This window comes from Ochotona curzoniae, unplaced genomic scaffold (genome assembly GCF_017591425.1).
Source record: "Ochotona curzoniae isolate NIBS_2020 unplaced genomic scaffold, NIBS_Ocur_1.0 contig_3498, whole genome shotgun sequence".
NCBI lineage: Eukaryota > Metazoa > Chordata > Mammalia > Lagomorpha > Ochotonidae > Ochotona > Ochotona curzoniae.
In genome coordinates, this window is record NW_024465885.1 from 1,767,958 (window position 1) to 1,781,944 (window position 13,987).

The following is a 13,987-nucleotide window of genomic DNA, read 5'->3' on the forward strand; positions in this document are numbered from 1 at the left end:
TGGCTGCAGTGAGGTGCCTTCCTCTGTGCTGCCAGTCAGGCTGTACACCCAGGCAGGGCTGCACTCAGAGGCCACCACCTCCAGGGTCACTTCATCCACGCTGCCAAGACGAGGCGTGTAGTATGGGGCAACCTAGGAGAGGTCACAAAGCTCCAGCAAAGGATGGGCAGTGATTTACTTAGCATAGCAGGAAGCAATAACCTCGCAAACTCAGCGATTATATACCAGAGCCTTTTTTGATCAGCAACCCCGAAATAGTGAGGTGCTTTTTCTTGCTCGTACTCACACTTTTAATGTTTGTATTGGAATAATAGACACTGGCATATGATAAAGCATTGATGAGGTATCATGAGATACATGCATATCTCTGGGTAGGCTCCCTTCTACTCCAGATTGCCCTCCCTGGGGGGCAAGCACTAATGGTCTTGTAAGAAAATGCTTACCACAAGGTATGTTTCTGTGTGATCCACTTTTAGACAAACAGAAACATACTATACCCTCTTCTGATCTTGGCTTATTAAAAGTAATAGCTTGTGAACCTGGCATGATGCACGCCTTGCACATACCGGAATCCCATATGGATGCCGGTTCCAATCCTGGCAGTCCTGCTTCCCACCTAGCTCCCTGCTTGTGGCCTGGGAAAGCAGTCTTGGACGGCCCAAAGCCTTGGGACCCTGCACCCGCCTGGGAAACTGGAAGAGGCTCCAGGCTCCTGGCTTCAGATTGGCTCAGCTCTAGCCATTGTGGCCACTTAGGGAGTGAATTAATGGATGGAAGATCTTCCTCTCTGTATCTCCTCCTCTCTGTGTATCTGACTTTCCAATAAAAATACAATAAACCTTTTTTTAAAAGTAGTAGCTTGTGTATGGAATGTACACATGAGCCACCCAGAATCCAGCAGAGGGTGGATCAAGTGTATGTAGAGTGACAATGGGGAGTCCCCAGCACACCAAGGCTGGCCATGACCTGAAGTGGGGAGGTGGTTCTGCCAGTCCTCAAACCCCGTCTCAGAGGGCAATTGAGCTGTGAATCTTCCTCATAACAGGGTGAGAGTCACGGTCAGACACTGACAATAGGGGAGCAGATCTTCAGCAGGGTGGACTAATTATCATCCTGCTGGCTCTCTGGAGACTCAGAAAGACCATCAGTGGTTACACTACCCCTCCCAAACCCATTGCCGCCAGAATACCAGAGTAGGCCAATTTCTGCCTGCTACTTAGAGCCATTTCCTAAAGGATACTGACATGGGCTCTGCCAAAGGAGATGACATGGGTGTCATCCCTTCTCCAGGAGAGTCTCAGAACAACACCCAACAGAATTATTTGGGTTCCTTGTAAAGATTCTGGTGGCAGTGGATCAGTCAGCTCCCTCACTACACACTGAGCACATTTTTCCATTTTTCTCTTGGTTTTAGCTCACTCTCTTTCTTTCTCTCTCTCTCTCTTTGAATGCAGAGTGACAACAATGGAAGAAAAGAGATGAAGAGGGAGAGAGATCAAGAAAGAGATTTTCTATAGCAATGGGGCTGGGCTAGATCAAAGTCAGGAGCCAGGAGTTTCATTTGGGTCTCCCACATGGGTGGCACAGACTCAAGCACTTGGGTCATCTTTTGTGCTTTCCCAGTTGCATTAGCAGGTAGCTAGCTCGGAAGTGGAACAATCAGACTTAAAATGGCACTCTGATATGGAATACCAGCATTGGAGGCAATGGCTTAATATTCTGTGCCACAACACCAGCCTCTTGGTCTTAATTCTCAGCCGTTACTATCTCCCTTCTACCACAAATATTGCATTCTATACATCTCCATCTGAATTCCATTCAAAATGATACTTTCTTTCTTAAGTTCAAAAGCTGAGGGCAAGGAAAATTAATAACCATAAATGTTATTATTGCCACCATTTGTTCTCATTAATTCTCAAAATCATTATACAGGATAATCTTTATCCTTCTCTTTACAGGGAATGAAGCTAAGGTTTGGCATAATAAAGTGCCCAAGATTATATAGTTAATAAACAGCAGATCTATGCCTCAATTTAGGGTCTCAGCCTGATATTTCCCTACCTAAGAAGACAAAGAGGACAACGAAGGGACTCATGGATACTGTCACCTCCCCTCCAGCTCACTCCTAAAGCCACAGCTTTGAGGCCAAATTTTGAGTTAGAGAAACCCCAGCCTCCAGAAGGAGTGGCTGGGTATGTCACAGTCATTGCTAACAACACTGGATGGAACAAAGATACCAATGTCACTGGATGAGAGGAAGGTGAAGGGACAAAAGTGCAGAAAGAACATTTGGTCTGAGGCCCAGACAGGCTGGCAAAAGTATATTTTCAGCTATATGGCCTTGAACTACTTACAGAATCTTTCTGAACTATTATCTGAGAAGGGAGACAAAAAAAGCACCTGCTTCACATGATGCTACAATGATTAGGTCAGCTAAGTATACAAGGCCTGCGGCACACCTCAGTGCAGATATCCATTTGCTCTCATTTTTCTCTCTCAAGATGCCCAACTTTCAGGTCCTGTCCTACTTGAGGGAGCAATCTCAATATCTGCTAGGGAAGAAGGCAAAGCTCCCGGGCTGTTCTACGGAAGAATGGCAGGAGCACTGGAGCACATACAGCAGGGATGGGACCCTTCTGATGTCACATCTTCCCAGTGTGAGATCAAACCACCTCCTCCTATCCCTCCCCTACCCAGAACTGAAGTTCTTGGATTCAGCCACCACCTGCTTCGCATTCCAGATTTGGCACCAGGAAGCTGGCTCTCTTAGCACAGGAGCCTCCTTTTCCCATTCCAGAACAACAGTTCTCTAGTATTGCCACACCAGCAGGCCCTTTGCTAGGGGCCACCTCTCCCCAGCTCCCCAAACCCAGGAGCATGTGTCATGCTGCTCTGCGATGCTCTTGCCAAGCTATGTTCATTTCTGTGATACTTACCACACCTGTCTTTCTGGATTACATACTCTTTCAAGGGCACTCACAGTGTCTCATCCATCTTTGCAAATCCAAGGCAAAGTAGTCTGGCATATAACTATTGGTAAATTTTCTTCATAAGTGAACATTGAGGACAAAGGGAACTCTGACTTTCTACTGCCAAGGAGTTGATGGCAATGGCTTCCCTCTCCCGTCTCACCCAGGCTTTGTGTGCATTAGAAGTTGGAGACATCACAAGTGATTTGAGGCCATGTTTTATGTTTCCTATTTAAGTCCAACACCCAGCTAATCACTTTACTTTATCCCATTCTCTCCCCCACAGGGGATCCCAGCATCTGCTCCATCTCCAACCCTGACTTTGTCATCTACTCTTCAGTGGTGTCCTTCTATGTGCCCTTTGGAGTGACTGTGCTTGTCTATGCCAGGATCTATGTGGTGTTGAGGCAGAGGAGACGAAAGCGAATTCTCACCCGACAGAACAGTCAGTGCATCAGTGTCAGGCCCGGCTTTCCACAGCAAGTAAGCACCTGAAGGGGATGGTGGAGGCTGGGGGCAGGGAGGCTACACCCAACTCCTGGCCTCCCAGCCTGTGCCCAGGGTCTGGTTTTGCCTGTACTCCCAGAGCTTTGAAAGGAGGCAATCTCTCCTTTCTTAATAAGATGATAGGATGGTTTCTGGACTTCTTCTTTTCAACCTTTTTTTGTTTCCCTCACATAGCTAGTAAATGCATCACAAGATTTGAGGTTTTAGTGCACTTCGAGGATATACCATGCACTGCTAGGTTTGTTTGTGTTTTTTTTTTTGGGGGGGGGGAGGGTACTCCCAGCAACATTTCATCTAAAACCACTTATTCTAGAGTTACTAGGATTTATTGAAAACCTCTTTTTCTTATGAAATCTGCCTCTGTGCCAAAGCTCAGTTAGTTGAATTAGATACTGGTGATGCATGTATAACGTTCTTCAAGTTTTCTAAAAATGGTGGCATAGCAAGCTGATCTGCAGCCTTCAGCACTGGCATTCCATATGTGCGCTGATTTAAGTCCCAGCTGCTCCACTTCCATTCCAGCTCCCTGCTAATGGTCTAGAAAAGCAGCAGACAATGGTCCACGGCCTTGTTCTTTCCCCACACCCATGTAGGAGACCTAGCAGAAGCTCCCAGCTCCCAGGAATCAGAGCACTGAACCAGCAGACGGAAGATCTCAATTTCTCACTCTGTCCCCTCTCTCTCTCTCTCTCTCTCTCCTTCTCTCTCTCCTTCCCTTTCCCTCCATCCCTCCCTAACTTTGACTTTTGCATAAAGAAAAATTGTTTTAAAAACAGGAAAGCAAGAAAATGAAAGTCATTATCTCAGCACTGATCTTTTAATGATCTTGGTCTTTAAATTCTGGCACCTGATAGTTCATCCACAATGTACTGAGGCATTTTTTTAATGGATACTGATCTTGCATTTATGGGTGGATCCTGATCCCTTGTAATCTACCAGGGAAGTAAGAGAGGGAATATGTTACAGCTTCTGCCTTCATAGAGTTTAGAATCACAGCTCTACCCAAAGTTATTAAATAGTCCAGAATTGAATGGGATATTTGCCGCATATAAGATAAAGACAATAAAGCACTCCATATGCTGTACTGTTGAGGTTCTGAGAAAAGGACAATGCCATGGGGTGTTTAAATAGTTCCTGGAAAAGTTAGGTTTGGATTTCAAAACATTTTAGCACCAAAATAAACTCATTTTAAATTCCATTTTGCACAAACTTTTTGAAGTACTCACGTATGCTTAGGAAAGGGCTTCACAGATAGGGTAAGAAGTGAGTTTGACCTTGAAGACATCCAATTAGCTGTCTAAATGAATTTTTTTCATTTTTTTTACCTTTTTTTATTATATTTTGGACAATCTTTACACAGTTAATTGGGGTAAAAAGGTTCAAAGGCTATAGGAAAGTGGGTAAGGCTAGTATTTCCATATTGTTTCCTTCATGTTTAAAGGGGGGTATTAAGGGAGAAGGCCCACCCAATTTCCCACCCTCCCCAGGTCCCGGATGTAGGGCATGCTCTGAGGTTCTTGCTCAAGTGGTTTTGATAGTTCAACTGTTATGAATTGCTACCAATCTTGCCACTCCAAGCACGATCAGGTCTTTGAGTCTCTGTTTGCCCTGTATTTCACTGCCAACATATAGCTGAGGTAGTTGATTGACTTGTTCTGTCTTCTCTCTTTTCTTGGTTAGGGTTCTGAGTCCAGCATTTTGGTTGGGGAGATCTCCAAAGAAACTATGTCTGACGTGTTCTAAAAGCAGATTCTTGTATGTGCTAGCGAGTACAGGGCCCGGCACAGTCCATCGCCTTGATCAGCTGGTGGTTGCAATCGCTGGGTTGATTCTGTTTTCAGCTTCGACTTCCACTGGAACCAATGGGTGTTGCAGTCCAGCCTGGTTCTGCCCAGCACATACTCGGCCCTCGCATAAACATGTGGGAGCTGCAGCCTAGTTGGAGCGACCCACAATACCCCCACCAGGCCTGCCCCCTACCCTGGTTTGCCAGTATCTGTAGTAGTAATGCAGTCTGTCCCACACCATATTCCAGTATTCCACCCCAGCCCCTGTCCTGGTTTTTGTGCCCTCCCTTAGAAGTGGTAACTCAAGAGGGAGGAGCCCACTATTTCCCTCCCAGGACTCTCCCACTCCCAGATTGCGCACTCTCCAGATAGTTCTGTGGTTTGACTTGACAGAACTAGCCCCCAGTCTAAATGAATTTTTTTTTAATGTGTTCATTCATTTAAAAGGAAAAGTGGCACAGAAAAAGGCTGAGATCTTCCATCTGCTGGTTTACTCTCTAAATGGCTGCAATGGCCCAGACTGAGCCAGGCTGAAAGCAGAAACTAAGAACTTCACCCAGATCTCTCCTATTGGTGGCAGGCGTCCAGATGCTAGGGTCAGTTTCTGCCACCTTTCCAGGTGCATTAGCAGGAAGCTGGATTGAAAGCAGCGCAGCCAGGGCTCAACTAGCCCTCCAATATGAATGCAGGTGTCACAAGTGGTAACTTAAACCATCGTACCAAAGCATCAGGCCACATTTCTGATGACTTCAGTAAAGGTCAGATTTTCACAGTTGAAGTCTTAAAGTTTGGTTATAAAATGACTATGAATTCCCCTGAAATAGCTGAGGACTAAAGCTGAGGATATGAAAACATTGCATCAAAATATTGTTCTATTTATGACATGGATCAATTTTTTTTAACTTAATCCAAAACTGTTTCTCCTTGAACCTACCCTAGTCTTCCTGTCTGCGACTGCACCCTATTCGACAATTTTCAATAAGAGCCAGATTTTCATCAGATACCACAGGGAAAATGGTAAGTCGGTCGTACTTGCAATCATTGGGAAAAAAATAAGAAACCTTTTCCTGACATACTGGTGTGTCTTGATTTAATGTCCACCCCAAAATGAAATCTAGCCCAGGTCCTGCACAAATCTGAGAGATTAATTTAAGCTTCAAAATAGGAGTAATCAAATGATATTCAGAAAGCTGTGACTATTGGGCTATATCCCAATGACTGGGTCGTCACTCTTGGATGTTAAAAGAGGGTGCTGTCCAGGGCCACCTAGATTAGAGAGAACATATGTATCTGCAACATACTTAGACAAAACAAACAAAATAAGCAAAAAAACAGAGAAAGGAGACTTTCAAGTGCCTATTTGTCTGTGAATGTGGAGTAACCAAGATTGATTTCATAATCACCGGAATGATATCCTTCCCATTCACATCTTCTCTGTTCCCTCCGCCAGCAGAAGACCTGATGGAGTCAGGAAGTGTTGCATTTAAAATCAGTGTTTATCTCACTGAACTCTACACTACGGATAAAACTTCCAAAGCCCATGATGAAGGGCTGTGTCATGTCCAATCCCTGGTTAATCAACCATTTATTACATAGGCCCAATGAAACAGATTTATGGTATGCATCATAAATGATAGCAAAGCAGTTTAAATTAACATAGTTCAGATTCTTGATCTATAGAAATTCTAAAGCCAAAAGAAGGAAAAGTGTTGACTACAAAGGCGAGATGGAGGTTGCCAAGAGGCTGTCATTGCTGGGGATGTGCAGAATGTGGCCTTTTCTGGTTTCAGCAATAGGAATTGATGCAAGTGTCCGATTTCTTCAAACAGGAGAAGAAGCACAGCTGTTGTGATCCCCCACACACACTCACATCCTCCTCCACTAAATTCTAGCAGTGTTCACACATCTTCAGTTTTTTACTCTCAGGAATTACTTATCCTATAACCATTTTCCCCGTTTGTTTTCTGCTTTACAAATGAGGTGCAAAGATATTCAATTAATTTGCCCAAGGATACAGCTACTAAGTAGAAAAGCTGAGATAAAAATCCCGACTTTCTTTTAAAATGCTTTTTCCCCCTAATGTGGAAATTTCCAAGAGTAAAAACATAATAAGACAAATATAATAAAGCTCTTAATTTTCAACTCAAAACCAAATGCATTTATTCACCTTTCTATTTATATTCACTCACTCTCACTGGATTGAAGTAAATACCAAACATCATATTATTACCACAAAAATATGTCTGTGAGGTCATCTAAAAGATGTAAAGCACACAACTACAACATCAAATCACAGTAACAAAAACACTAGTAATAGCGCTCTAATGTAATTAAATATCCAATCAATATTAAAATTTCTCAATTTGTTTTATATGTTTTCTATAGTTGGTTTGTTTGAACCAAAATTCAAATAAGGCCTATACTTTGCAATTGGTAGTATTTTTGCTGCTTTTGTTACAATTTATTCATTGAAGAAGCTGAATAATTTTTCTTGTAGTTTCTCACATTCCATATTCCAGGTTTGTTGTCTACATCCCGATGGTATCATTTAGCATGTTCCTTTGTACAACCAGACTATCCCAGCTCAAAAAGGCCGGATTACAATCTTTTGTTACCCTCATAGAGGGATGGCTGTGATTCTCAAATGCTCTATCCATAGTGCTTTTCAGCTATGAAGTCAAAAGTAGGTTGCTTTTCTCTTAGCTTCTCATAGTCCCACTACCCTCTCAGCTGCTTCCTTTGTAGGTTTCCCAGGACAGTTTCCTCTTCCTTCTTTACATCTCCTTCCCCTTTCAGGAACATTCAGAAGACAAACAATGTCCCCAGAAATGTCAGGACCCTCTCTTGTCACAACTGCAGCCTCTGTCTCCTGGCCGGGCACACATGGAGCTGAAGCGCTACTACAGCATTTGTCAAGATTCTGCCTTAAGACCACTGGGCTTCCAAGAAGAACAGCAGTCAAAAGGGCCAGAGGGGACTCGAAACTCCCTGAGCCCCACCATGGCACCCAAACTCAGCCTCGAAGTTCGAAAACTCAGTAATGGTAGGTTATCGACATCCTTGAGGCTGGGCTCCCTGCAGCCTCGGGGAGTGCCACTTCGGGAGAAGAAGGCAACCCAGATGGTGGCCATCGTGCTTGGTAAGTTGCTGTGACAACTGTCTTGGGTTAGGATAGATTAAGTTATAGGAAATGGGCAGATGGTTCCAATTTGAGAGAATTTGAAAATCCAGTGATAGTAATATTTATTAAAAAATTGAAAAGGCTTTGTGTGTAAAAACTAACTATGGGAGAAAATCAAAAGACCTCAATCAAATTTATGAAGCTGAACAACCCACCTCATTGATCCACATTTTGCTATCACATGGAATTATAATACATATATCAAATAATAAATAAGATCATGCATGAATCAATACAAGTGACACACAGTGGATTTTGAATAAATGCTTATTGTACTTATTTTAAAAATTAACTAACAAAATAGGAATGCAAAACATGACTGTCATACAGTATGAGAACTCTAGATTATTTTAAATACAGTGAAAGAAGACTGAAAAGAAATTCACTCAGATGTCAAAAGTGATGTCTGAGTGATAGGTGGTTATTTTTCTTCTTTTTACTTTTCTATATTTGCCTAGTTTTTTACAATGTATAGAGAATCAAGGCTAATTTTTTGTAGAAGAAAAGCAAGTTTATTTTTAAAAGAAATTAGGTACTCCAGAGAACTAGGGAAGCTATCCATGTTGTAAGTCAATGGCAAACCCTAACTCCTCGTATGTCAGGAACTTTCCTAGAACCCCTAGATTTTGCCTCCTTAACAGCAGCAATTGTCTTTGATGTCTCTAAGGTCTTCTCTATCAGTCCCTACAGTCATGTTATCTGTGGGTAAGCCTTAAGCAAATGTCTGAGTACAAAAGAAAAGGAGAAAAGGCTAGTGAAGAACTAGCTGAAGACCAAACTAGAAAGTTGGTTTAGTAACAAAAGCCTGACGTGAATTAAAGATGTTAGCATGTAGCTTTTGCACTTAAAAAAAAAAAAAAGTGATTCACTCTACCCTCTACGTAGGGATGTTGTAAAAAAAGAAAATGCATATATGAAATTTCATTTGTGAAAGGATAAACAAATTCCTTACCCAGTTTCTGCTTTCTTTTGCAACCCAGGGGCCTTTATTATCTGCTGGCTGCCTTTCTTCTTGACCCATGTTCTCAATACCCACTGCCAAGCATGCCACGTGTCCCCAGAACTTTACAGCGCTACAACGTGGCTGGGCTACATGAACAGCGCCCTCAACCCTGTGATCTATACCACCTTCAATGTCGAGTTCCGCAAAGCCTTCCTCAAGATCTTGTCTTGCTGAGAGAAGAAAGGAGGCAACATGTCCTGCAATCCATGTCTAGCTGCCAAGCTGTTGGGCTCCTGGCCAGGACCTGCACAGGAAGACTGCACAGAGTTCCCTGACATGTGGGAGGAAGAGGAGTCCTAGAGCCAGGATGTCCCTGTGGGGCAGGTATAATCCATTGCTTCCTCCAGGACAAATTGTTCTACCTCCCCAGCTAAAATCTGACTCCATTCTGATTTCAGTCTTCAAGAGGTTGGGAACTTCTAAGTGATAAGCAATAATTCTGAAAGAAGCTGAAAAACATGACTATGCACACACAAAATTGTCATGAGGTGTGTAATTTATGAGAGAAGGAAAACAAACAGAACTCATTCTTAGCTCACCAGGATGTTGAAATCTCACCAGTAAAGCACGTTGCAGAAGAGACATCTCAGTAACTGGCAGACTAACCTTGTGCTTTGGTGGGACCATTCCCTCTTCGTTGCTATTCTCCATCATAGTATCCCAAGATGTGAAAGGCAAGCCAGGATTCTACTTCTTGTTAGAATCTGATTGGCTACATTTAGTGAGAGAGACTTGTTCCCCAGAGGAGATGATGTCCCACATTGGGACCTGGGCTTTTGTTTCAAACCTTGGTATCCTTGCATTTTATTTCTAGCTAGGAAGACCATTTGATTCGTTGCCCTTGTCTCTTGAGGCAGTCTCAGTACCAGCATCTAGAGTTATCACAGATGGGAAAGTCCACTGGAGAGGAAATGACAAAAAAAAAATCCCACTGTACTATCACAGTGGAACCTTATAGTCCAGAATACATCTTGGAAACACTTTTCCTTGCACTAAGCAGGTGTCCCGCTTAGGGTATCTCTGCTTAGCAGTAGGTTCAGATCGTGAATCTCACTACACAGTGAATGTCTGCCTGTGCACGTTCTGGATGTATAACAATGAGTATGACAGTAACTGACTCAAGGAGGCCCTCACCTACTACTATATTTGTTCATGTCCAGTGGTGACCTGGACTCACCTTGACTGCCCCTGAACCTCGGAACTGGGCAGGGTGGATATCCAAGGCTAGCACATGGACTCTCCTTATAAAGCCCTCATAAAAATCCTGAGCATAACACTCCTACAGCTGAGATGAAAGATTTAATAGAAATAATTTGCAAATGTCATTCAAAATTGCATTTAAAAGAAACTTCAATATTCTTACCATCCACCCTTTCACTTACAGATGCTATTTTCTATTGATTGCAGAATCAAGATGAAATTTATGGATAATTTAAGAAATGTCATTGTGAACTTCAGTAGATTTGCCTTTAAGAGCTGTTAGTGTATAAGATTGACTGATACCTACTACACTGCTGTTAAAACTTAGACTACATAGGACTTGACAGTAATCCAAGGCCTCCCTTGCCCTGCCTTTAGTCCCCTAGCCCTTAAGTATATATTAAAGACATATATATACCTCTAGTGAGCTAGTTACCTATTAATTTCGAATGCTTTTAGCACCAGCATTTGAAAAAAAAATGTTATTTTCAATAATAATGCTTATATTGTAACTTGGCAGGAAAGTTCTACCTGCTTACCACTTCTTGTACCATGTGCCATTTAGCTCAGTGGGTTTATGGTGTAAGCAAAGTTGGATCCTGAGACAATTAAATGGTGCAAAAATAAAAGTACATGATTCCTTGTCTTTCCATTAAAAATTAATGGGAAAAAAGGTGAGGTAGCCAGGTAAAAAGCTCATAAAATTCCATATCAAAATTTAAGTTCAAACTGTAGAAATGTAAGTAGCATTAGTACTGGATATACTTATGAGAAAGAATGAAAGCAAATATTTTATAGCTCTTCTTTATCTCACATATTTAAAATTTGTGGAAACTTTGGGTAAGAGGATTTCTGCTTTTTAAAGATTTACTTTATTTTTATTTTTATTGGAAAGTCAGATATAGAGAGAGGAGGAGAGACAGAGAGGAAGATCTTCCATACGATGATTCACTCCCCAAGTGGCCGCAACAGCTGGAGCTGAGCCAATTCGAAGCCAGGAGCCAGGAGCCTCTTCCAGGCTTCCCATTTGGGTGCAGGATCCCAAGGCTTTGGGCCATCATCGACTGCTTTCTCAGGCCACAAGAAGGGAGATAGATGGGAATCAGGGCTGCTGGGATTAGAACCAGCTCCCATATGGGATCCTGGAACATGCAAGGTGAGGACTTCAGCCACTAGGCTACCTCGCCAGGCCCAAGAATATTTCTACTTAAAGATAAGAAAGCTAAAGCAGGGAAGGTTAAGAAATTTGTTAGGTAAAACACAGCCAATAAATGTTGGAGCTAGGATTCAAATGTCAAATGTCTGATTAATAAGCCCATGGAATAAGCTACTGTGGCAGACTGCCTCTCATCAGAGAGGTGGAAGGGAAGGTAAGAAGAACTGGGAAGAAAAACATGGAGGAACAATTTTGGGGGTGTGAATCATCCTGCTTCACCTGCCTGCACCCCGGAATACAGTCCAAAGCATCAGTTTCACCCACTTTCCATGTTCACTTTCTAGAACAGTAACACGGGAAATCTGTATTTACCTTTGTAGAATCACAGAACTGCCATTATAGAGTATGGGGTCCTACCCTCTCTTTTCATTTGCAGGAAACAGAACTGAGACCCAGAATGACAATATATATATTTCCCCCCTTTAATTAATGACAGACACTCAGATGACAGGATTCCTAGCTTAGTATTCTTCCTACTTTCCACACCTGCCAAGAGTCCTATAAAAGCTGTGAGTTTTGTATGGATACAAGGTAAAAGCCATATTGTCACCCACACCATTAAACTGAAAGGTAGCTTGTTCACAGACAGTGTCTGTTATCCCTAATTGTTCTGTAACATTTCCTTCTCAGAATTTTCTTCTGATCCCCAAAGAATTTCCCTGAGGAATCCTAAACGCACCTCTCAAATATTCACTTCAGCCTTGTCAGCCCGAGCCCCTTCAGTCTACCTCCCTGATCTATTGTTCCCATAAGGAACCAATGTATTTAACCCCAGGGCTTGATGTTTGCAGAGCCAGAATGAATGAAGGGTTCTTTACCTGAATAAATCCTAGCAAAGTTCTTGAGTGTAATCTCTGTTCTAAACACAAACAGGTCTCGCAGTTGCCCACACAATTTGAGTAAAATACAGATAGTATGAAAATCTAAATCAATCACCATCAACATTAACTCTACTCATTAAGTAACTATTTGCTTCTTCCTGAAAACCATTGTCTAATGTTCCAATTAGACATTATTCATTTGCTGACTTCATAAATCAATCATTTATCTGACAATTACTGATTGATTATCTTTAACATGCCAGGCACTGTGTTTGGTGTTAGGCAACATCATAGAAGAAGACATGATTTCTCTCTTGTAGCTTGTGGTCAAAAATTGAGATAGAATTTGTACATACAATGATGACCTGCTTGTTATCAATAACAAAAATAGTCATGGTGTTTGGAAACTCCATGTACGCAGCCTTCAGAATTTCTAGGCAGTGATCATAGAAGCATCTTTATAAAATGTAAAAGGAATTCTAGGCAGAGAAGAATTTTGAAGCACTAAACACAAAACCAGCCAAGCAAGGACCATGCAAGAATGTTTACATGGTTCCATCTCGCGGAAGAACCATGGGGCTAGGAAAGGGGTTAGGACACTGCTGAGGACTTCCTCCAGTTCCACCAGGTGGACAGTTCAGCGGACAAGGACTTTTTTGGCAAAGGCAGATCTCTAACTCTAGCTCCCCAGCCCCAACCTTTGTGTGGACATGCACATGCAATACCCTCCACTGGTCTCTAGTTCAATGCTTCCTGCATTTCAATAGAGACAGAATTTAATTTGTATCCCTCACTCTTTTCTCTCAGAGACTGAATGGTTAATTGAATGGTTATGGAGTCAGAAATGGTTAAAATGAAGGCGGGTTATAAACTTCATGTCAGATATCAAGGGAGGACAGGCAAAGAGATTTGTTTTTCTGAATGTATAGGTCAGAAGTAAACAGAGAGGCAGAAAGGTTAAGGGATTCACTCAGAACTGGCTGTTTCCCGGAGGTGCTGACTCCCAGGCCTGTACTCTGATCCTTTGGTATCTGGCTGACCTTAGAAAACTGAAAAAGCTTAATTTGAATCAATACACAGAGAGCAGAGAGGGGATGACAGGCAATTAACTTGATTCCTCCTTTCTACCTAATTGTGTACTCATCAGCCTAGGAGAGGAGTGAGTTGCCATGACTACCTCCTGACATGCGGATAATGCCAGTGTCAGCTCAGCTGTGTTGCACACACTAGTGGGAGCGGACCCTGAGAATCCATGCCCACCCTAAGATCTGGGACCTCTTGTTCCACCCACTCTCACATCAGT

General features: G+C 42.5%; 1 protein-coding gene across 3 annotated transcripts in view; it reads left to right on the top strand.

Moving 5' to 3' along the window:
- DRD3 (dopamine receptor D3) overlaps nt 1-9,676 on the top strand; it is a 47,378-nt gene extending 37,702 nt beyond the window's left edge. Inside the window, exons 4-7 of one of the 3 annotated variants that reach the window (XM_040980821.1) lie at nt 3,256-3,452; nt 6,203-6,280; nt 8,060-8,402; nt 9,425-9,646. In XM_040980821.1, the coding sequence (XP_040836755.1) occupies nt 3,256-3,452; nt 6,203-6,280; nt 8,060-8,402; nt 9,425-9,621 (815 nt within the window). In that variant the 3' untranslated portion in view covers nt 9,622-9,646. Of the gene's footprint in view, nt 1-3,255; nt 3,453-6,202; nt 6,281-8,059; nt 8,403-9,424 lie in introns of all 3 variants that reach the window. The other 2 variants (XM_040980823.1, XM_040980822.1) reach the window with 2 other exon arrangements.
- Nucleotides 9,677-13,987: the final 4,311 nt, after the last annotated feature.